The following is a 24,878-nucleotide window of genomic DNA, read 5'->3' on the forward strand; positions in this document are numbered from 1 at the left end:
AGTGACGCTGCTTTACGCAATAAGAACTGCAGTATAAAGTCAATTATAATAACAGGAAAGCAGTATCCATGCTTCATTGGGCCGCTGCACATCCTCCTTTGTTCTATGTCATGACTGTAGGCTACTGTGGAGGAAGCTGTGTGAGTGTGTTGTATAAGGTGGCCTGCGCACACCCCAGATACACCGCTAGATGACAGCACTGTCTAACCAATTAGCTTGTGAAAAATAGCAATATTCCCAACTCCATATCGCAAGGATGTGGACTGTCCCTTCCTGTTTTAGTGCCGAGAGAGCCACCGTACCGACTCACACTGGAGCAGGAATACAGGCACTCATAACGCGATTATGCCTGGATTTTCGCTGTGTTTGTCAAAGGCACGGAGTTGTATTTTCCGTCGCGGGCTATACAGGGTTATATATTAGGGAACGCTGCTATGTTATTCTCCGGGTAGCTGGTAACATAGCAGGCCTGTTTATTGCGCTGCCAACCCTTTTTGCTTTCCCATGATTGTCCTCCCCTTTTCACACTCTCATGGCGGAGACTAAAATAATTTATCACATTGACGAGGAGGAGACTCCTTATCTGGTCAAACTGTCTGTTCCTCCGGAGAAAGTCACATTAGCGGATTTTAAAAATGTCCTCAACAATCGGCCGGTCAACAGCTACAAATTCTTCTTCAAATCCATGGACCAGGATTTTGGGTAAGTGGCTACTGTCGGCGATCATTATTATTATTAGCCTGTTCGTGTGGCTCATTTGCTATTTGCTGCGGTGTGTATTTACACCTTTTATTACAGCTATCATTATAGGCAACATCAAACGATCCCGACTGCCAGATTGCTACATGTGCGCAAAACTATATAGAACCGTGTCTGTTTCCATGTCTGCTCTTGGCACCTGCTCATTATTACAGGCTACCCTGTGCTCAGCGGAGGAGACACTTGAGGGTTTGAAGTTGTACCAGATCTGTCCAGAGCCCTAATGACGCAGACCTGCGTGCATTACACAGAGCCAGACCACTGCTTCTCATATTAACCTCAATATATTAACCATGTGGAATATGACTGTCAGAGCAATGCTGGCGAGGTCTCAATATTCAACTTCTCAGATTTCGTAATGGTCTATTTCCCAGTACCTGGTTATAATTTTAGCAGGGTTCGAAATAACCATTAAAAATATTTATTTATTAATGAATTATATGGTTGTATTTGTTTACTAACACATATTGTGCACTGCAGGTGGATCCCAAGGCAATTTGGGAACCACATGGCAGTGATGGTGACTGTGCATCATCTTATCACCTTTCTGAATAATTCTTCTAACAGCATTCAGTCCTTAAAGTAGTTGTCTCGCTAAATTTTCTGATCAGCATTGTAATATATTGTGTTATTACAGAGCTCCTAAGGAAAACATCAAAGTTAAATAATGCGTGCTGGTGGTGCAGTTGTCTGCCATCTAGTTATATCCTACAATTCACTGGCTTTTATCATTTAATGTTATTATGAGAGAGACATGGGTAATTTAATTTACTAATGGTAATTATGATGTAGATTGTCTGTAGAAGCAAAATAGGGGGTGTTGATGGGGACAGCATGCTGGGTAAAATAACGGTGTACGCAAAAGATTTAAATGTGAATATTTTGTTATTTATCCTACCCTAAAAATGTAGTTACCTTCACTTCCTTCACTGAATGTCAGAACAGAAATATTTCCTCCATGTTTTAGTCTTGTCTTTCTTTTTTTTTCTGCCCCTCTTTTTGTCAACCCATCCTGGTTTTCAGGCGTTACACGAGGTCTACAAAGCTCTCCAGTTCTCTCGGTCAGCAAGATCAACTTGTGTCAGGCCTCTGCTGAGGATGACATATTTGTGTCAGTGACTGTTCTCATTCCAATCTGAGGAGTCATACACGGGCCTATGTACATTTGTATCTAGCAGCGTAATCGCAAAAATGATTTGAGGAAATGCAGAGGCAGGCAGTGTCTACAGAGCCGAACGTCATGCATTTCCACTGCAGCCTGACCTTGTGAGGGAAACTGGCTCTTCCTGGTTGCAGGCTAGTCTTGGTGCGCCGCTTTGTCCCCAGGCCTGGCTTCCTGCCTGTCTTGCGCTGCAGGCCGGGCTGCTCACTGGGCCTCAGGTGATCGACAAGCAGATTATGGAAACAAACAAAGCGTGTTTGCTCTCTCCACATAGAGACATGACTCCAAGTTGCTAAACTCACAGCCTCGTAGATTCTTTTCCTGCATATGCATTACAAAGCATAAAGCACACAGTCATATTACACTGTGAACTGGACAGGGTCGAGTTCCATGTAGATATTACAAAGGCATTTCTACAAGCATTCCTGCCTTTGAGTTACGCTTGGATATTCAGGCTCTGTGAGTCCAGTGCCGTATGGTACTGGCACAGTATGGAAGCAAACTCAGTCAAAGGCACAGAGGAAAGCAGCGCTTTGTGGTAGCCGTGCTGGCTGCACTGCATACACACAGACAGTATGGCTGCTGGAGAATTAGCAAGGGAGGAATAAGACTGCTGAGCAGAGAGGGAAAACATCAAATCCCTTGCAGTTATAGACAGTGTTTGAAATGTAAATGAGCAGTCAGTGCAAGGTTCTCTGTAGTAGACCCCCTGGTGCGCAGGGGAGAAAACTGCCATTTTCTTATGGGATTGCTGAACTACATTTGTGTTGGCCATATCAGCTCTTTAAGGAATGGCCACACAAATTTGATAAACGGTTTGCGCCCCGGCCGCTTCGGCTTACCGCGGTGAACGTGCCGTTTCAGGTCCCTTTGGAATTGCATGGAAAACGTGTAACTAGGGGATGTGGCATTTCCATCCACAGAACAGAGCACAGCAAATTAAGCGATGAACATTTCGTGTACACATTTCATACTTCAGTTGTTTTGTTTGTTTGTTTTTTTTGTCAGTAATATTCATTCGCTCATCCATATTCATAAGACAGGAAGCTAATTGGCTGGGTTGTTTTGAAGCAACCCACTTGGTTTTTTTGGAGACTTCAAGGTGATGATATGGCGTTTTGTCATTGCCACTGGTGGTGAGTGGGTTTGAAACCTCACTATAATGCAAGTCACAGAGGCGCTCTGGAGCTGAGGAAGCAGCCAAGCTGAAGGTCTGAAAGAAACAGTCTTGTTTGTGCCTCAGAAAATAGGGGGCTGGTAAGGGGATCTTTCTCCTGCTGTAGTTAGAGGACAAAAATCTGCAGCTTTTTGCACAAACGCACTCCCGTCACTCCTTGCTTGCTTTTATCATTTACAGATTGTGACAGATTTGAAGGTGATACCAGAATCTGATGTCATAGCATCAACTGCAATGATAACAATCACATACTGAACTGAAACGTATGAACTTTGTGATTTTAAGCGTCACGCGCCATTGACAGTACACTTGCTATTATTACCAGCTTTACACATGGTTAAACTTGAATTGAGGTGTTTACTGAGTGAGACCCGGAGGCATATTGAAGTCAGTCTGTTCACAAACTTGTTTGACTACAAATATTTTGCTTCCCTGTTTAAAGTGTCATTAGCATGAGCCCACCAAAGTCATTGGATGGCTGGTCTGAGGTGGCTGGATTCTCCCACCTCTGGTTTCTGTTCTAGGCTGCAAGTTAACCTAGCCCTCCTCTGTCTTTCAAAGCATAAACAAACACATCTAATCTTTCCCAGCTACACAAATATCACCAGCGGCGGAATATTCCACGATCACCGGGGTAAATCTAGTCATTATCCTGTGAAATCTGTTAAGACCTATTTAAGCTGTCAGCCCTAAGAAGTCAGATCTTTGACAGCAGCCCACACCAAACACATTGCTTTCTAAACAGGGTTTACGGTGTGTGTGTGTTTGTGCGTACATTTGTGCGTCTGTGCTTAGGGTTCAGAAGTGAAACTAAAGCAGGTCCTGATATCAGATGGAAGATGTTAAAGTCATCAGCTGTTATCATTGGAATTGCGTCTCAGCTCATATCTTACAACACAAAGCGAAAGTATTTTGCACGCCAAAAAGCATAAACTACACTTGCACAGGTCAAATGTGTGAATGGAAATCCTTATTTTTGTCAAACTTTAGGAAGAAGCAATCATTCCTATTTTATTTATACAGGCCACTCCCACATCCTCACAAGTCACTGTACAGCTGGTCATGCAGCTTGAGAGAGAGGATGCAAACACTTCCTACCTAACGAGTGGCCGGCAGACTCGGCCCTCACCTCCCTCCCTTTTCCTCCCTGAGGTGGAACATGCCACAGCAGCAGACTCTGTGGTCGTCAGTTCCAGCCACAAGGCTACGTTATCTCTGTCCACCACTCCCAGCAATGCAGCTCCCACAGCGGCAGTGCACACAAAAACACAACTAGCTTGGCTAATCATTTCAGTTGCAGGGACGTTCTGGCAAAACAGGACGAGAAAAAAAAGCTGTAAAGTCGCTGTCAGAGACACCGCTGCATAAAATCGTCTTTGGATTTCCTGCTGCTCTCAAGTCATGCCTCTCCCTTTTTCATGTTCAAAGCCAAGAAGCTTACGTGAGATCTCCACAGACTCAGAAATGCTTAGTTGCTGCCTTTCCAGGAAAATCCTTCTCAAAAAACAATCAACATACAACACATAAAGTCATCCAGGGAGTTACAGTGGAATCTGGTAAATATATTAGGATGTTAGAGCCCCGTGACTTGTGTCAGAGTGTGTTTTGCCAGATCGTCTCCTGCCCCTCAGCAAGCTCCAGGCCTGATCTGTGTGACACAAGCTGAGCAGGTGTGGTGACGGCTTGCTGCTGAACTGTTTCCCAGAGGGTCAAAGGGTAACTGGGAGGTATTTTTGTTGGGAATTTACAGCCAAACTGAAGGAGGCGCTCGCACAGGATCACCCTATTAATACACGCTTGACGCCTCGTTGTCGCAGTTATGAGGCATTTCCTACTCTATCTATCTATCTATCTATCTATCTATCTATCTATCTATCTATCTATCTATCTATCTATCTATCTATCTATCTATCTATCTATCTATCTATCTATCTATCTATCTATCTATCTATCTATCTATCTATCTATCTATCTGATTTATAGTTCTTTCCCTTGTAGGCAGAGCTGTTGTTACATTGTTGTGCTCAGGGTAAGTGGTCTGATAGCCATGATATTTATAAATCAAGGATAGAAACTGAATGCAGCACCACCGCTACTCTATGAGCTTGCTTCATGCTACAAAGGGTGCAAAGCTGATCGAAACCAATGTTGAAAACGTGGCTTTCAGTGCGTGAATGTCACTCAGCGTGGGGCAACATTGCAGGTCGACCCATGCTGTGTTGTTGAGCCAACTCTGTGTCCGACCACTGGTTAGTGAGCCTGACTGTATCTGTCTGCCTGCTCCCTAGGGTCGTCAAAGAAGAAATCTCTGATGACAACGCCAAGCTGCCATGCTTCAACGGGAGAGTAGTGTCCTGGGTAAGTGAGATGGATGGCTCATCCGTGTTGCCCCTGTTCACCTGGCTGTGTAGTCTCAGCTCTATGCAAAGATATGTGGAGCACCCATAGATCATGTACATATTAAAATGCAACGCCTCCACATAAGTTATCAAACACTCTTCACCTTAAGCTATTGTTCATCTGTGCTATAAAGGTGTGAGTGAATCCATTAGATATTAAACCAGGCCCTGGTAACAAAAGAGCTGGTTTAGGTTGACCATTAAAATGACCATTTACTTCAGGGGGGGTCAAACATACACCCATGAAATCCATTCAGTGGTGCAGTCAAGCTGGGTGTCTTTGCAAAGTGTAAAAATTGCATAGAAGTTATTAATAATTATAGTTTTACAATGAAATCTCAGCATTGTGAATAGAGCTGATGATGCTACTGGAGTGGAAATTTGTTATTATTTTAGCTCATTTGTAGATCACATCTGTTTGAATGATAAAAGCGTTGTTTAGTTTAGCTTTGGTGCCTTTGTAGATGCATGGCGATCAATATGTTGTCATTCACATGTAATGATAGTAACAGTAACTAAATGTGAAAGAATATGAGACATATTGTTGGAATTGCTTTGGTTTTTCTGAAGTTATTCATCTCTTTTGTACATGGATGGTAATTTACAGTTACTTGTACTTCTTTATGAACTATATGAGTTTGATAGCCCTAATCTGCTGCAATCCTTTGGCCACATACACTGTGTATTTCTAGTGTTTTTAATTACTGAAGACAAACAGCACCGTGAACCCATGTCTACAGAGACAATAGGCTATGCCAAATTAAATCAGTCTATCTTTATTAGAGAAGGATTTACACCTTAATCAGTCATATATATATATATAGGACAAAGAACGTCTGTCTCTAAATATTGATCCAAAAGTAGCAGCAAAGATTTATAAATTAGTTTGAAGGTCTGTAATTTAATTTGCTCAGTGTCTTTTTGTTTTTTTTAACAATGTCTTGTATAGATCGTACTTTATTGATCCCTATGGGGAAACTCATTATTTTTCTTTCCGCTTGGGGAGGTCAGAGGTCAGAGAGAGCCACATGGTGGTGTTTGTGTACTTGTTAGCGACTGTCTTGCTCAATAACACTTAATTGTTGTCGATACTCTCTCACAATAGCCTCCACTTGTGATTAAGTGTGGTCACAGTTAGTCAACTGTTATATAACAGTTAGTCCTAATATGTACATGTTTCCTCATGATTGCGCCACATTTTATTTAAGTCCAGCTCCCGTTTTCACAAATATGTGTTGCTATTCAAAGAGCTCTCAGCAGACTGATTTGATGATTTTACACTTTATTATGTTTTCTTTCTTTCTCGTTTATCATTTTAATGTTAAACTTTGCAGGTGAAGTGACTGATGTATTCGTTTTAGAAAGAAAATCACAATTTGTGGTGTCGCTGCACAGCATTTCCTCTGCAGTCATTATTTCTTCCTTGTTAAAAAATTCTTGTGATTAAAACACCTGCACACCGTAGGTTAGCCACACATGCTAACTGGACTTATTATTCTAATAGTTATTCAGACAATAAATCAATTAAAAATATATTAGATTCCACTAACTAGACTACATATACGGTGAGGTTGATGTAGACTTATTTTTCTTGCATGTTTAAACATTTCAAAAGGAAGGAAAATTTCTGTGCTATTAAACTTAGTATAAAATGAAAAGATAAACATTTGCTCGTGGGGCAATGTCAGATCAGTCGTAATGCATTAATAATTAAGAATACTGCCTATGATGCTGGGGGAGCTGCAGAACCTAAGATGGAACATGGCTGAAATCATTTTACACTCATATTAGAACAATTTTTAAAGCTACAGTTTTGGGACGTTATTATGTAAATTGCCGAAGAAGTTTGTGCTTTTGATTATTTTATTGGTGATTTTAATGGAATTTAAAGACATACCCAGGGAGGGTCCTTGCAAACCAGATTGGGCTAGATTGAAATACTCTGTAATTTATCTGATGTGCTTTTTGGAATATGTGCCGTATTTGGGCCGTCAGAGATTCTGGCTGTAATATGAAGATTAACCTGGTCCACATATTTATGTCAGTGTGATTAGCAAGTCCAGTGTTTCCAAAATTAGTTACGTTCATTAAGTTAATTTCAATCATATATATTTAATCTCTGTAATATTCTGGATATTTATAATTGAGCTGTTTGTATATTAGAGTTTTTTCTTATATTTTGTGACTTTGTAATATATTGTATTATTTAATTTAGTTAAATCTGTTACTGTTGTTCTTAAAGCAACTGTAACCACATCATTTCCTTTGGAATTATTCTGATTCTGATTCTGATTAAGGCCTTAGATAAAATAATCCAGTGTGTACATTTTAAAGTATTTGGGAAAAAATATATCAGGAATTCTCTTCAAGGTCTACCATAAAAAACTCTCAAAGCCAGAAGGAAAATAATGTAATAAATGCATCCACCATATATGTCCTATACTAGCATCTTTACACTGGCTGCCAGTCGGTTTTTAAATTGATTTTAAGATTTTATTATTTATTTTTAAGGCACTGCATGGGTTAGCGCCTTCGTACCTTTCTGATCTTTTAAAGTTATACACTCCTTCAAGCTCACTGAGGTCTGCGGACCAGAAGCTCCTAGCTGTCCTGAGGTCCAGATTAAAGCATAGCGGAGATCAGGCGTTTCCTGTGGCTGCTCCTAAACTCTGGAACAAACTGCCCAGTCACAGCAGGACACCCCCCCCCCCAACATTAGACATTTAAAAACCTGTTTGAAAACCTGAAGTTTAAAACATTTTATTCTCTGGCTTCTCTTTCTTCTCATTTTATTTTTCCTTTGTTCAATTCTGTCAGCTTGTCCTATGTTTTTATGTCATTGATTTTTCTTTAGAATTACAGCATTTTGGTCACCAGCCGCTGTTTTAAATAGAAACAAATTTCTATAAAACTGGAGATCCAAGGACCAGAGAGAAATCTGCTCCTTCTTAGGATGTTTCGAGAAGAAAGCCAGCAAGTCAGTACACGGCAGGCACAGAAGGTGATGGAAATTGCAGTAACACTTATATCCGTTGTAATGGAGAAAAGAAAAGTATCCCACTCTTTATTTGAGAATCGAGTGGCACCATAGCGATGCCTGTGAACCCCCAGGCTTGCATTAGAATAATCACAGCCCACAGAGTTGTTGGGCTTTCCTCGCCTGTCTGCTTTAACTTTCATTATTCTGGCTCAGATGAAAGGATGGGTCATTGTACATCATCCTTTGTACCGACACTCAGCTGAGTAAAAGAACAGAAGTCTTTTAAGTTTCTAAGTAGCTTGCAGTGTTTCTCAAGTTGTATAAGCATAGCCAGAAGTCATCGGTAGGCCTTTTTGCCACATCTCAATTTCACAGCCTCCCCTGAGTGGACTCGCGCTTAAGAGACGTCTGTCTCTGAGTTTATCTTTGAGTTTGCGTGGTTACAGAGTTTCTTTCTTCTAGTTCTGTGTCCACACTATGCAGCCTATAGAATACAATAAAATATGCACGGTATAACGTGTGCTTGTCTTTGACCTGAATATGTCTAATCTGTAATGAATAATTTTGTTTCCTCCAACCTGTCTTTTTCAGTTGGTCCTGGCAGAGAGTGCACACTCTGATGGAGGATCTCAATGCACGGAGAGCCATCCAGAACTTCCCCCACCCCTCGAGAGAACAGGGGGCATCGGGGACTCACGGCCCCCGTCCTTCCAGTGAGTAGGATGATTGCCGCTCGTCATGTATGCACAATTACACACACTCGTGTAGGCAGATGTATTCAAGCACGCAGCCCTGCGTACCGGTTGACCTTTTCATTTCACAGCACGCTATATGTGCTAATCAGAACGTGGAACGTGCCACAGAGAGATTTATCGTCACAGGCTCACATGGGGAGTGTAGACGGTCGCTCCGCCGCTGTGTGAATATAGCATGAAGTATGTGCTAACACTACAGTGTGGGAATATGCATAGGCGTGAGTATTTTTCCCACTTGGGTATATATTCCCGCCCACACAGCCATGGAGTAAGGCGTTACTCCGCTCGTCTATGTAAACACGATGCGCATGCTGCTTGGGCGGCTGATTCTTGAAATAGCCTTGACAGCATAAACCTCTTCAGGCAAATACTGGCACTCAAGTGAGGCTCATTGTATTCAGTCACTAAGAGCATTCATCCATACTCTTAAAAAAAAAAGCACATGTGGCCTGAATCATATTATTGCTTAAGCACTCAAAAATTGAGATTTTCTCAACGTTATGGCTACCTGAGTCCAGACTTTGCCTTAAAACCAGCAGATTTAAAAAATATAACTGTAATCACTAAGGAGAAGTCCCTTCCTAAATATAGCCAAAAGGGCTGGGGGCAGTGGAGGCCAAGAGTCATTGCCATTACAGCACTAGAGCAATATAGCTGAGGCTCTATATTGAGAACATGCAATCTGTCATGTCTCAGTGTATCTCTTTATCTACTGTTTGACATCTCAGCTCTCTTTTGCCCTCTATGGGCTGCTCACTCCTGTTTGGCTGTCATCTGGCCTGATGATGTTATTGTTCCCAGCCAGCTTTGACTACCGCCACCTTGTGGAAAAAACAGCAAACTGTCTGCCGGCCCCTTTACCCGCCCCCTCCGTGCCTCGCTCTCTCTTTCTCTTTCGCTCTTTGAGTCAGACAGCCAGGCCGTTTTTACAGCATGGTGAATTCCTTATCGCGAACCTCCCCTCTTTCTGAAATGAATCCAGCCTTCCCCCCTGTACCGCTGTCTGCAAATAGCTAGAATATTATTACCACATCATTTTCTCTTTGTGCTTTATTCATGCATCTCGTGTTTGTCGGCGTGAATGGCTCTATTTGATGAGCACACACAGAATAGGTGTTTTGGTCTGAGAATGGACACACTGATGTGCTTCTGCTCGGTAATCCGGATTAGCAGACATTAAAAGCACCCATCTCCATTTCCCAATGGGAGGGGGGGGGCTATTGGCAACAGGGAGAGGGGGTGGTAGGTGTGGGGATTGAAAGGGGGTGGCATTTGTTCACAGCTGGAGCCTAGCGCCTCGGATAATCTCCCACCAGAATAGCAGATCCGTCGGCTGGCTGGTGAGCGCCCTTTGACAGGTTTTGACAGGGCTAACAGCGAGGCAGTGGCCACCGCATCGATCATCACATAGCTTTCTAATCAGTTCCACTAGAAATGCACCTGAAGTGTGCATCTTCACTGATTTTTGCATACATGCACTGACCTGTGCTGGTGAAGCCGGGCCCAGGTGCACCCATTAGTACTCTGTAGCACGCGCATGTAAGCATGCTCAATTGAGCGCTTCATCCCGCTGAGTGAACACGGCAGACACGGCATCCTGTCTGCTCCTGAGATTTTCATTTGCATTGGTCAGCCACACGTAGGCACTGAGGTGTGCGAGAACATTGTTTTCAAACGAGGAATGATGTTTGCTCACAGGTTTGGTTTTTTATGCCTCTTTTTTCTGTTTATACACTTTGATTTTGACTGTTTGTGCGCGTGCACTGACATTTACGCAGGTGTGATTATTTAGGTATTCAGGTGTCAGATACATGTTGCATACGTGCCTAAGTGCGTGTGACTGACTGACAGGGTTGAGTAGAGTTCTCATCGGATTCAGGTTTCCTAGGAGCCCGGTGGCAGTGTGAGTCCCTTAACCCTCGTGCCTGAGGCCACGGTGTCTCCAGCCCTCTGACAGAATAACAATCTGCCCGCCAGCTCTTCCAGAGCCCCCAGACTCCTTCCAGACCTCAAGTACACACAGGCCGGCTTATTGCTCAGCCCACACCTGATCTACCACTTCTCACTTTTTATGCGATCTGTCATTCTCTTCTCTGTCTCTCTCCCAATCATGCTCCAGGCACCATCTGGGCTTTCAATAGGTCTCATTAATGCCAGTATTGTCCAGAATGGCTCCCTCTCAGGGTATCTGGTCATTAATGACACTTAGTGAAAAACACATCACATACCACCGAACAATGAAATTGCTATTTTGGCCAGAGGGACTGAATTTGAAACAGAGTCATGATATGAGTTGCATATTCCCCTAAGGTTGGATGGCAGGCATACAGATACTATAACAGACAGAAGTATACTGTAGCTAGGGATTATGTTCAGGAGTGTTGGTCTCAGGCTGGCTAGAGAATTCATTTGAAACACTTTCTGCGAGGCAGACTGAGATACTCTGTGTTTTGTACATCATTATGAAGCTGACTGAAGTTTTCCGATGCGTGTATTGCAGTGCCAATGCAGTGAGCAGTCGTGACGGCCTGGACACAGAGACTGGTACAGAGTCTCTCCTAAGCCACCGCAGAGAGCGAGAGAGAGAGCGCGCACGGAGGAGAGCTCGAGAAACTGAGCGTGAGTATTATCAGCCAGGAACAGATGGATCCCAAAAACGCAATTATCTTGTCATTTCCAACTTATTACTTTTCAGTACCTCTTCATTTAACTCTCATACTCCGCACAAGTCAATCACCAAAAAATGTGGACGGGAAGTAGACATGTATGAAAAAAGGTCCCTGGGGCTCAAGTGGTACATGTTCAACTGCAGCTATGTTAAAGCAAAAAGTTCACTGTATGTCAGCGTTTTTGGAATAGTTGGCCAGTAGTTGTCTTTCTTTTCTGTTTCTTCTGTGGCTCTCAGGTCTGAATTATAACAGGAGTCTGTTGCAGTCACTGTTGAAATAAAAAATGCCTCCATTCCATCTGGAAAAGAAATTGATTGGATCTTGACTTTAAAAGCTCCTGAGAACTGTTATCAAGTGCAAATGCATTTGCTTTATTGTGCTGACATTTGACTACAGCAATTTCTATTACAAGCTCTTCGGTAGGAGAGGCGCAGCACTTTCCTGCTCCTTCGCAAGAACTCCTATTTGCAGGCTCAGTGTTTTCAGTAAGGGAGGCTGTCTGTGCTATCCACAACAGAGAACAGGAAGGTTTTGCAGTGGTTGCCCATATAAGCACATTGGCGATCAGTAGAGGTACCTGCTTTCATCCGGTTTCTGTCCCACACAGGTATTTTTGACAAAATTAGTTGGTTTTTTGGCACCAAGTAATAAACAATCGCAGTCTGCCATTGTTTTCACTGACAGCAAAAATCACTGTGCTCTTCTCTCTCGCTTTCTTTCTCTCGCTCCCCCCTTCCCCTTTGTCCTCTCTTCACAGCAAGCCTGGCTCTTTGCATCCTGCGCTCCAGGCTCATTAACTAAATACTCATTAATTTATGTGGTGCAATTAGCATCACTGATTACAGCATCAGGTTGGGGTTGTATGGAGGGCTGTAGATGGGGAACAGATTTATCTTAGCAGACGATCTGCACATGAGCATAGCCAGTGATTTCATCGTGATCACGCTGGTGCACTCCATGATGATGCTTTTGACTTGGCACAGACATATTGCTGCTGCCGCTGCTGCTAACAGCCAACTGAACATCTGTTGTTTTTTGCATGTGAGAAGGATCACAAACTCAATGAAATATACATTGTTATCCACCCCGTTGTCTGTGTTTACTGACTTCAATCCAATCTAGAAGCACATATACTTTCCCAGAGAAACTCCAAGAGGAACTGGTTCATAAATTTGTGTAACAAAGTCCAATTAAGTGTAATTCAGCTTTAATTTCACCGAGTGACACAGCGAGGCGTAAAGACAGATACCTCCTCCCACCTCTGTGCCTCACTGCCTGCAGCATCATCATCAGCAGCAGCAGGAATTCCCCTGTCACCTTATACACATGCGAGCGTTCCTCGCTGTTTTACAAAGATCGGTTAAAATGTTCAGACTTGTCAAACTATTCTCTCTCTCTCGTCTTTCTCAGTTTTCTTTCCTGCGCTGTAGCATTCAAGGATGAATAATGGAGCAGTTAAAAAATTTAAGAGGGAGAACAGGTGCAAGACTACCTCATGGAGTTATGGGATATGATCTGTTTTAAGGCTGCCAGGTGTTCTGTATCTTAACCAGTTGTATTAGAGGACGACTGTGGCCAACAAAGGGGGGGGGGGAGCGTTCCCGTGGCATTAAATGTTATGCTGTACAGAGCCGTCAGGATTTCAAGGCTGAGGTCAGAGAAGACACAGTTAAGCCTGAGCACTTATGTTTGTATTAAAGTATTACACAAAGCCTGCAAAACAGCTGGTGAACATAAACTACTCTCTGTTATGAAAAAGTGTCTTCAGCTCATTTTCCTGTTCTTGTTGTATTAGGGCTGCAAAGCTTTTGTGATTTCAATCACTCGACAGTGCTTTCACCTGAGGAAGGGAGGGGAGAAGACAGCTTATCGTATAAAATCACATATTATTTTCTCTCTGCTTTGGAGGATACCATTGTCTGATTGGTCAGAGGCAGATTAACAGTCATTCAACAGTTGCGTGCATGAGAGTCAGGGAGGAGGTAATACTTTCTCCTCACTCTCAGCTCACTTTCTCTGTTCATTGGAAGAAGGCGTGCTGTCAGCTGCGGTGAGAGGGATTCGCTGTGTTATTTCCCGGGATGGTGTTGGGCTTTGGAATATTTTCTATTGTTTTTTGTGGTTAATTTAACGCTGGTGTTATTTTTCTGTTTTTCCAGAGTTATGGATAGTTGGTTAAAAATAGGGAGGCTCTTGTTTTTTGAAGCAAGGTGACATTTTTATTTAATAGGTGTAAGCTTTTATAGGCTGGTTCTGTTTATGAGCGATTCTCATCAAAAGGCAGCTCGATTGATTATAGAATTATTTAGACTGCATGTTTCTCTCTTTAAAGATCAGAGTTCACACAAAACAGTCAATTGCTGGAAGTGTCACAGCTTTCGGAAAGGTCACGATAATGCCGTGTTCAAAGTTTCGCATATTCATTCAAAACGTGACTTTGCTGTTGAGTCATAGCACTCGCTTCTTGTTTTACTACACGTCACTCTTGATAGTTTGTCGTTTTGTGTATTCCCTATTTCTGGCACTTCCTCTATTGTAGATAAGCTGTGAAGTGTGTCAACAGCCAGCTGGTGGGCATAGACTGACTGGGGCTCGGGCTTTTTAGAGAGCAGCTAGCACAGACGGAGCAGAGCACAAAGACGCAGATTTTTCAGGCTGGCTTGGTGAACCTGCACACTTGCTTTTTGTTTGTTTGTTTTTTTGTTTTCTCTGGCGCCAGTCAGCAGAGTGCGAGAGGAAATATGTTTGAGTGAGTCTTAACACTGGATGTCAGGTCCCTCTGCTGATTGAGTGTTTATGTGCAGTAGCTCGTCTTTCAAATGAGCACCCTGTGGGCGGAGCTAGCGATGGGAACTACTACATTGCTGGAATGTTTTGCTTGCTCTCGGCGAGTACGTTGGCTACCACGCCCTCTTCGCCTTGTGAGACCTTTTCAGCCAATCCGCTGTTACCCTGAGACTGCGCCACCTCACTGCCAATGTACGTATGGAGACAGACCTGGTAGTTTTCCTCTGATGGGAGGGCACTACTTTTTCTTGGTTTTCTGCAAAGTCTACAAATCCGTGTACTGTATTAAAAAAATGCGTTTATTTTTCATTTTTATTGCTACATTTTTTTTAATTCATGTTATTCCACCTGCAGGAGGGTCTAATTGAAGATATATTTCAGTTCAATGTCCACATCTTCCTGAGATCACAGTTTAATGCTTGTTGCAGATGATTTTTGTTTTGTATTCCAGCCACTCTCATTAACTCCTTCCTTCCTCGCCTTGTGGTTGCTCTCTTATTCTCACTTCACCCTGCAATGATGACCCCCCCCTCTCCATCTGACTTACTGCTGCTGTGCACTTTTTCTCTACAGTCCCTCGCATCAATGGTCACTCCAAATCAGAGCGCACTGCAAGGGACTCGGCCATGGGTTACGACAGTGCCTCAGTAATGAGCAGTGAGCTGGAGTCCAGCTCATTTGTCGACAGTGAAGAAGATGAGGATGCTAGCAGGTAAGTTCTTCTCCAGTTTTGCCATTGAAACACTTAACTTGGTCGCTTTGTCTTCTTTCTGATGTGATTTGTTGTTTTTCTTTTCATAAAAGCTGCAAAAACAGTGAAGAATTTGCAACAATAAATCAGACTTAACCACTTAAACTACAATCAGATATAGTGCGTGTGTTAGAAATTCATTTAAATAGGAATAGCAAGGCTAACAATTTATTATTTTGTTGAAACTGTATGTGTGTACATAGACCTTCACAGAGTTTTAAGGAAAATTCCCAATGAATATACTAAATAGCTTAAATTGCTCACTCTGGCCTTATTCATATACCCTATTTAATATTCCATCTTTTCCTTGATTTCACTTTCTTCTTCAGGCTCAGTAGTTCCACAGAACAGAGTTCGTCTTCACAGCTGATGCGCAGACACAAACGGCGCAGACGGAGGCACAAAGTGGCAAAGATCGACCGGGTATGCACCTCTTAAAACACATCAGTGCCCCTGCTGAAAGTGACATTGACACTGAGTGCTTGAAACACATGAATAAATTGTTTGAAATGGGCTTTTTGCCACTTTTATTCACAATATGCTCACTGTAACCTCTTCTTCCTTTACCAGTCATCGTCTTTCAGCAGTATCACAGACTCCACGATGAGCCTAAACATTATCACCGTCACACTAAACATGGGTAAACCTGTTGCATCCATGCCTATTTTTTAACGTCATAGAATTTAATGTAGAATTCATATCAATACCAAAGCGAGTCTTTGTAACTGTATTCATCCCCTGCTTTAATCTCAACAGAAAAATACAACTTCCTTGGTATCAGTATTGTCGGTCAGAGTAATGACCGGGGGGACGGCGGTATTTACATCGGCTCTATCATGAAGGGAGGAGCTGTAGCTGCTGATGGCAGAATAGAACCTGGAGACATGCTACTACAGGTACGCTTCCATAACGAGATATTTGAACTGGTAATAATTGTGCCTCGAATTTGCTGTTGCAGTGACAACATCTCTCTGAGGTTTTGCTGCATGTTAATAATGACGGTTGTATTTAGTTCCCTTGTTAAACTCTTATGTAAAACTTGGAATCCTGCCTCTCTTTTCCTTCCCCATCCTTTGTTCTGTTTGCGATGGACGCTTCCAATTTGTTGTGGCCCTGATACAAACAGTATAGGTTGTTTTATGATTGTGGGGGTTTATTCCATCAAAAGGACCTTAGGATTTGCAGCCATGTGAACCCCTAAAAGAACAGCAGAGATTAATACGTGCACAGTATAAATGCATAAACGCATCGAAGTTCTCTTCAGAACTTCAAAATAATATTTTAGTTAGTAAAACATGGTCGAGAAATGTAAAGAAATTACATTGTTGGTTTTGTCTGTCAATCAGGTGAATGACGTCAACTTTGAGAACATGAGCAATGATGACGCTGTGAGGATCCTGAGAGAGATTGTTTCCAAAACTGGGTAAGGACTCTTTCTTGGAAGATTATTGAAATCAGATGAAATTTAATTAATATCAGAACCAATGTGCTGGTGAGTCATGGGGCTGTATAGAAAATCAAAGGATCTAAATAAATAGGAAAAGCTAGTTGATAATGCTGCTTGACCGTTGGACACTGTTGCAACTTTTCCTGGAAGTTGACCTTTCGTCTTTCTTAGTCGGTGTCGACTGCTCATCAGTAGAATGAGTAGCTGACATTAAAGGATTTATAGGAAATGAAAGCCATCGACGGCTTTCACATTTGACAAGTTTGATTATGTTACGTAAAGTTATTCGCAGTAGAATGACAATGCGCAGTAGATTATTCAGCTTTGGTGTTTTTAAAAAAGGGAACAAGTACAGCATATTTCTGTGTATGATTTTTCTAAGAGTAACATTTATTTTCTATGTATATCCAGTCCCATTAGTCTTACTGTTGCCAAATGTTGGGACCCATCTCCCCGAAGCTACTTCACCATTCCTCGTGGTAAGACAGACGGTGTGGTGTAATATTTGGAGCAACGCAAATGATGACCTGATAATGTTTAAACCATACCGTGTTCACTTTGTCCTATTTATAAAAAGTTTCTCGTTTTGTTTTATTTTCTCAGCTGAGCCAGTGAGACCCATTGATCCTGCAGCCTGGATTTCACACACCACAGCCCTAACTGCACCTTACCCTCACTATGGTAAAGGTTACCTGCTGCTTTGTTCCAGTATAAAAGGTCACTTCTCAGTAACTGAACTATAAATAATGAGGTCACAATGATCAAAATTGTTTCTCTTTTTCCATCTCAGAGTTTGATGACTTGCCTCTGTCTGTAAGTAAAACAGATATGGCAACTATTGTCAAAGTGATGCAGTTGCCTGATTCTGGCCTAGAGATTCGAGACAGGATGTGGTTGAAGATCACCATTGCAAATGCTGTTATAGGTGAGAAAATCTACCCAATGCAGAAATTTATATAGAAACAGTGGCTGTATTACTGTAAACAATGCTGGTTACTTGGAAATGTGCAGACATGCATTGCATGCATAGTGATCGAAACCTCTGTGCTGAGTGTGGGCAATAAAAATAACTCAGTAAGGCTTTTTTTTTTTCTTTAAAAAAGGGAAATAAAGAAATCAGTAGGTTTCCTAGAGAGCACAATATTAAATTACAAGACTGAAATCAATTCAAATGCATGGTATCTAAAAATATAATTTTTTAGGTAGTTTACTCTTTCTAAACACAACAAACAACATCATATAAGTATTTTTTTTCAAGTCATGTAGACTCTTTTTTTTTTTTTTTTTTTTTTTTTCTGAAAAGCATTAGCATCGTAGTTCTAGCATTAGCTCCACTAACTTCATTCAAAGGTTTTGCAGCATTGTGCTGCTTGCCCTAACTATTGCAGTTGTGGTTGATGTGTGGTTGCTGCATATAAGTGGTATTTTTAGCATCTGTTCCACGCATCAGGGAACTGAACTTCATGTCCACGTGTGCATTCTTTGCCATGCTAGGTGCTGATGTAGTGGACTGGCTGTACTCCAGAGTGGAAGGATTCAAGGATAGGCGCGATGCGAGGAAGTACGCGAGCAGTCTGTTGAAGCACGGTTACTTGAGACACACTGTCAATAAGATCACCTTCTCTGAACAGTGCTACTATACCTTTGGGGACCTCTGCCAAAGTACATCCACTTTTCACACCTACATTAATTAAGCAGCTCACACATTTATGGCATTTTCTTTTTAAATAGAAGGATTATACTAACTCTGTCCCTCTCTGCTGCTTTTTTTCCCTCTCTCCTCAAGACATGGCCTCACTCAATTTGAATGAAGGATCCAGTGGTGGAGGTTCTGAGCAGGACACTTTGGCACCACTACCTCCCACTAGCAACCCCTGGCCTCTGGGCGGGCAGCCATTCCCCTACCCTCCTTTCCCCACTGCACCCCCGAGCTTTCCGCCAGGATACTCAGACCCATGCCACAGTTTCCACAGTGGGAGCGCAGGCAGCCAACACAGTGAGGGTAAGCAATAAGGAGGGGCAAGACGAGTTTTCCATCAGCCTATCGTTGATTAATATAATATATTCGCTCAACATGCAACACGACATTAATGAAGTCTTTCTGGCATATTAACGAATGTCTGGCTCATGCTAATGTTAGCTTTACTGGCTCTCTGGGCAGGAAGTGGACATTGGATTGCATTATTCAATACAATATAAATATCTGTGTTCTAAAATGCGTCCTGTATTGTCAAGGTCAATCATGAGCATCTTGAGTCATGCAGCGGACAGCTCTGCAGTACTGGGTGTGTACACAAAACAGATCTGATCAACCATGTGATTATCAATCACCAGCTTGAAATGATCAACACTAAGTCCATGTGTCTCCATTAGTTCTTGAATGATCTTTTGTTTTGATTTTTGAATCAAAATGTGATGGTGCTGCATGGTTTTTGTTGTCTGCGCTGGGGCGGTACGTATAAGTAGCTGGCAGGGGTAATGTTGCTGTATATTTTTTACTACGTAGCCCAGACAAAAGATGTGAAACTATATATTACCATCTCTCTGTCTTATTTTCATTGTTTTGAGTGGCTCATCCATATTTTAATTTCGCCCAGTTGCCATTCTTTCGGTTAGTTTTGGTTTCGTTTATCAGCAAATTTTGGGAAGACAAGTGACAAATAAATGTCATGGTTTTCTTTCTTTGGGAGCGTTCAGAAAAGGGCAAGCATTCATGGTAATGAGTGCATGTGTGAAATCTTGGGGACAGTTTCTGCATATTTGCATATAAAGGATCAGTAACAGCCACCGGCGTTACGTTGGTTTGGAGCTAACGGGGGAAAGTGCACTAGGACACGACAGGTAGTAGAGGAACGACTGGGCTGGGAGGTGTGTGTAATTCTGTTGTTCCCTCTGTTTCTGCTGGGCAACGGTAGACTGAAGGAGGAGGTAGTCCCCGGACACTGGGGGAACCGGTAAGCCTGCTAACCCCCTCTCCTCCTCTGCTGCTCTCTCTATTTTACCATTCAATCTTATTCTGCCACTCCTCTCTTTCTCTTGTGCTCAACGTTCTCCACGTCTCATACTGTAGCTTTGAGGTTTTTGTTGGGTTTTTTGTTTTTTCTCTCTCTGCCCGTCCCATAATTTTTCTTTGGTCCATGTGTATCCTGTCTGTGACTCTCCTGACGTCCGATTCTCCCTCTCTGTGCCTCTAGGCATGCATTCGTACTGTGCTGGGAGGTGCATGATGCAGGATGAGCACTCTGAGGCTTGTGCTATCATTCTTGCTGATAGGGGGCAATCATGCACCACTTTACCCAGTGCTGTTGGGCTCACTGTGGAAGGGGAGGCGTGGAATGTTTGATTTTGCAACAGTGTGATACACCTCCATTAGTCTGATGCCAGCAGTGTTTATTAACAGCATTGAGAGTTGTGACACGTATTATTACTGAGAAATTGACAACACGACAAATACGTCATTCTGTGTTGTTCATCAAGTGCTTTGTGGTAATCTTTCTGATGCAGGTGTGTCATCTTTATATTTATGATCTTTGACTGTTTCAGTGTTTGTATGAATATAAGAAAAAGCCTTAATATCAGTTGCTGCATCAGAATTTGGGGCAGAAATCACTGAGATAATCATGTTTGCCCTTGACTGACTTTTGCTAGACTGCATAACAAAAAATGTGGTCACACCTTAAACAAAGTGCAGTAATGTATTTATTAACATTGACACATTTTACTGTGTTTCAAACACGAGCATCTTTTCATGTTATGCTTAATTCTGGTGGAGTTCAAGAAGTCTTTATTAAGCTGATGTTTAATGTGTGACCTTTTGTCTTTGTTTATCGGTAGCCGGTCGTGAATCATCAGTAGCTGATGACTTGCAGCTGCTCACTGTGTATTTGTGGGTGTTTTATATTCTATTGAAGTCTTAACCTGTTAATCTCTGTTTCTTTTTTTTTTTTTTTTTCCCCCCCCCCCCAATCAACAGGAAGCCGAAGCAGTGGATCCAACCCCAGCGCAGGCAAAGGTAGACGTTCATCCCCACAGGAAAAGGGTCAAAGGTCAACATGCAGTGAATCAGAGCCAGGAATCCGCGGAGGGCGGCGTGGTGACAGATCTGCCAGTCAAATGAGCCATCACAGCCACGCCATCTCTAGCCAAAGTCACGCAAGGTCAAGTCTCAGCCACAGTCATTCACACAGGAGCCACCCTGTCACACAGAACAACCACCCCCCGTTCACCTACAGCCACGCCGCCTTTACTCAGCCAGCTCCAGGCTCCTGTGCCCAGAGCGAGCGAAGCCATGCCTCCTCCTACGGCCCCCCAGGCTTGCCTCCCCCTTATTGTCTGGCCCGTCTGGCCCCCAAGACCTCATTCAACAGTAGCACGCCTCCTGGAGCCCCACCTGGGAGAGAGTTAGCAGCCGTTCCTCCTGAGCTCACCGCCAGTCGCCAGTCCTTCCAGCATGCTATGGGCAATCCCTGTGAGTTCTTTGTTGACATCATGTGACAGAACAGTGCCTTTTTAACTCAGTGAGCACAAAACAGCTCTCCCTGATCCCTTTCAACCCTGTTCTCCTTTTTCCTCTCAGTCTTTTGACCATCTCTAAACTTCAGAATGTAGACACTGACTGGCCCTCTCCACAGCCCCCTGCTGTCTGTCCCTCTGATGTCCAAGCAAAGGAATACAGGCAGCAAGAGCACAACAGGAGTAGTCCTCTCGCACACAAGCAGGGGTCCTCTGGCTGAAAACCCTCTTTTGTATTGACGTGACGTGTACAGTTTGTGAAACGTGAGTGGTATTCAGTGTACTGATTTCTGTAAAGATGCCATGCAGACATTTTTGGGAGTGTGTACTCTACCTAGGATATTTTCTGTTCTGCGCCTTTAAGCTGGCTGGGCCTGGATCTCAATCCCCCAGACCCAGGCCAATAACTATGGCCTACGAATCTTTTTCTGGACATAAAACTCGGACTGGAACACCTAACTCATATTTGTGTATAATGCTACAGTTTAGCACATTACTCTGGCCCCACTCCCCTTATGTCAAGGCGCTGCCACTGGCGTATTTAAGCTCTTACCTGCCAACTACTAATAACGCTAACCTTGATCAGTTCACAATCCGAGGATTTCCATAAGGGAGACCCTGTAGCCAGCCTTTAGTTCGACTAGGCTGCATATTGCATGACTGTCTCACCTGCTTTAAAGAAAACGTATTCATTCATTTTGTTTAAAGTATTACCGTTATTGGGGGAGGAGGTTACCTCTTTCCTATGTTCTAAAGGAAGAATCCATACACTGGAACATTTTCGTGATGTTATTTATGTGATCCTTTTGCATTGATGGTGTCATACTTTGTCTACTACGAATGACTGACCGACAATCAGGCATCACTCTTTATGAAACGGTGGCCATTTCTCAATGTCCTAGGTGTGCTTTGTCGAATGTATCATTATTTCTGTCAGTGATTAAACCCTGACACCCATAACACTTAGTTTAAACATGTTTAAAGATCAGCAGGATTGCAAACTTTGGACACTCACAACAGCAAACTGTGAAAGCAAACTCAAAGGTTGATTAGATAAAGTAGTTTGACAAAAGCATCAGGTTTGTCTCCTTCAGTTGTGGACTTTGTTGAAAAGTCAGTGTGATAAAAGCCAAAGCCTCACATTGTTTGGTGGACATGGCTCTTCATACTGTTGAAGCTGTCACTTCTAGTTGTTGTGTTCAGAGTGACTTCAAGGGGAATCCTGGCTTTCAGATGGTGATCTCCTTGCAAAACAATGGCAAATCCCTGTTGTATCTACCTAAAATATAGTTACAAGAGGGAAATAACACACACACTAGTTTTATGAGCACTTTCCCATTTTGTCCTTCCCTCCCTTTAGTATGAAGCACTGTTTGCAATCAAAGCTTTCTCTTTAATTTTCTCTAAAAAAAGAAGAATAAATTGTAAATAGAAATTTATTATATATATATGAATAAAAATATATATGTTCAAAACACTGTCTTCATTTTTCACCTCACCTGGAGACTGAGTGAAATGCCACTAGGTGGAGACATTGTTTTGTGTATATTATTGTACAAACTATACATTTGACTGATAAAATGATAAAAATGCGATTTGAAAATGTGCTTAAGGTGCCGTTGCCTGTTTTAATTCGAAAGCAGTATCATGCATTTCAAATGTATGACACAATCTCGTGGGTGGTTGGTGTTCATGACCGGCCTGTGGTCAACAAAACAGTCGCCTGAAGAATAGACAACCATTTACAATTATAGCCGAGATGGGTTAATATGTTGCAACAAAGTTTTAATGTTGGTTTTGACACTTGACAGTTAACACCCCTGAGTGGAGTTTCCAGTACACCAATTACGTGTACTTTCCCAGTGGGCTGGTGTTACTTGTAAAACGGCTATACAACAACAAGCCGACTGTATAGTACAGACCCCCATCTACTTGACCCACAACCACAGCCGCGGTTGCTGAGTGACGTCACACACCTACATCTATGGTGGGTGTGTAATAAAAATGCTCGTCAGGAAGGAAGTGCTGTGTAGGCAGAATAAGTTACTCTACTAGAACAGCAGCCCCCAGAAGAGCGCAATGACCTGTAATCGCCTTCGTGCTGTTTGAAATACAGGCCAACGGGTAAAGTGAAAACGTGTAGTCCCACATTAACAAAGCCTTCTGCCATGACAGTTCCAGGTTGACTGACTCTGAAGCTTATGTCAGCCTACATGCAAATATGAGCGCACACTCATTTACCAGCAGATTGTGTTGCTAAACTCCTTACCGAACAGCCCTGAAGTATTTCCCGAGCCGCTATGTAAATTTGGGACGGGGTTTTACTGTGCTTCATTGCTGAATTTTTTTAAAGAGGAGGTTGAGGAGTAAATGTGGGAAGGGTTTCTTAGGGTGCGTTGGCAGATGAGGTACATACGCAGTCTCACACCACGCGCGCACTTTGACGTGACGACGCTATCGCTCGAGTGTGATGCATTAGAAAGTCAAAGGCCTCGTCTGCGAATGTCACGAAGTATCATATGATAGTGAGATGTTACAATCATGACTCAGCAGACAAACGTTATGTGCGTGTATTTATTTGGTTCGTTTTTCCCCCTTCGCACTTAAATTGTTAGTTTGAATTTAAGCATGAAGATGAGCTAGAAGATCCCCAGATATGTAATCACCTGACACCTCATCATTTGTCAGCAAATTCCCAGTGTTTTCCCAAACTCACACCACTTACTGTAAGGAAACGGTTCCTTTTTCAAAGGAAGTAAGTCCTGCTGAGTTTGGGAATCGCTATACACAATTGAACAAAGGCACCTGAAAACAAAGGTCACTTTTAAAAGCACCACTTTCATTTTAGAAGAAATATTCTTACAACACTTTTAATTTCATTTTCTACCTGAATATTTGCCACGTGTGTTGTCTAATACAAGTGTTAGCCACCAGACACATAATGATCTTCTGAAGAGTCCGTGAGGGGGGGAATTTCGAGACATTTTCAATGCCCTTTAAATAAACTTGTGATTCTGGGCATGATGTCTTGTCCTATGACTCATCTGTTAAATAACAATGACGCGTTCTCTGTTGTGAATAAAATCGTATTTTAACAATTGTTTACTTAAATTAAAAAAAAGTTTTATGCTGTACATTTTCTTTAATTTCACCTCAATTTTGCATTTCTTCAGTGTATATTGTATGTATACTATGATGCCATGACTCCCACGAGGAAGACAATGGTATTGGCATCCTTAAGCTTTGTTTATAAAACCGTATAGACAAAATAAAGTCCAGGAGATTAAGTAAAAATAAAAAAATAAAAAAAATCCCCCTTTATGACTGTTTCCCCGTTAGAGACAAAACAGAAAAGTTACGATGAAGATAAAATCCCTTTTATTTCTATTGTAGCGTGATAACAAAGCCTTTCCACGACAGGTAGTTAAGTCTAATGCTTTATTGGGAGACAATATACTGCGTAAATGCACTCAAATAGAA

The 24,878-nt window shown here is 42.4% G+C and overlaps 1 protein-coding gene across 5 annotated transcripts; it reads left to right on the forward strand.

The window, feature by feature from the left end:
• Positions 1-164: 164 nt before the first annotated feature.
• On the forward strand, positions 165-24,532 carry LOC309697174 (segment polarity protein dishevelled homolog DVL-1-like). Of its 5 annotated transcripts, XM_082518873.1 has the most exons (15): positions 165-702; positions 5,387-5,456; positions 9,069-9,190; positions 11,733-11,851; positions 15,262-15,400; positions 15,769-15,862; positions 16,010-16,079; positions 16,196-16,335; positions 16,786-16,862; positions 17,298-17,365; positions 17,490-17,567; positions 17,677-17,811; positions 18,381-18,548; positions 18,673-18,888; positions 20,860-24,532. In XM_082518873.1, the coding sequence occupies exons 1-15, from the start codon at positions 533-535 to the stop codon at positions 21,378-21,380; spliced, it is 2,187 nt and encodes a 728-aa protein (XP_082374999.1). In that variant the 5' UTR covers positions 165-532; the 3' UTR covers positions 21,381-24,532. The 5 variants fall into 5 exon arrangements, with proteins under 5 accessions (XP_082374999.1, XP_082375001.1, XP_082375002.1 ...); XM_082518875.1 differs by lacking the exons at positions 165-702; positions 5,387-5,456; positions 9,069-9,190; positions 11,733-11,851 and adding exons at positions 13,465-13,951; positions 14,706-14,880; XM_082518876.1 differs by lacking the exons at positions 165-702; positions 5,387-5,456; positions 9,069-9,190; positions 11,733-11,851 and adding exons at positions 13,465-13,951; positions 14,709-14,880.
• Positions 24,533-24,878: the final 346 nt, after the last annotated feature.

Source organism: Aulonocara stuartgranti (assembly GCF_965226115.1).
Source record: "Aulonocara stuartgranti genome assembly, chromosome: 20".
In the NCBI taxonomy this organism is placed as follows: domain Eukaryota; kingdom Metazoa; phylum Chordata; class Actinopteri; order Cichliformes; family Cichlidae; genus Aulonocara; species Aulonocara stuartgranti.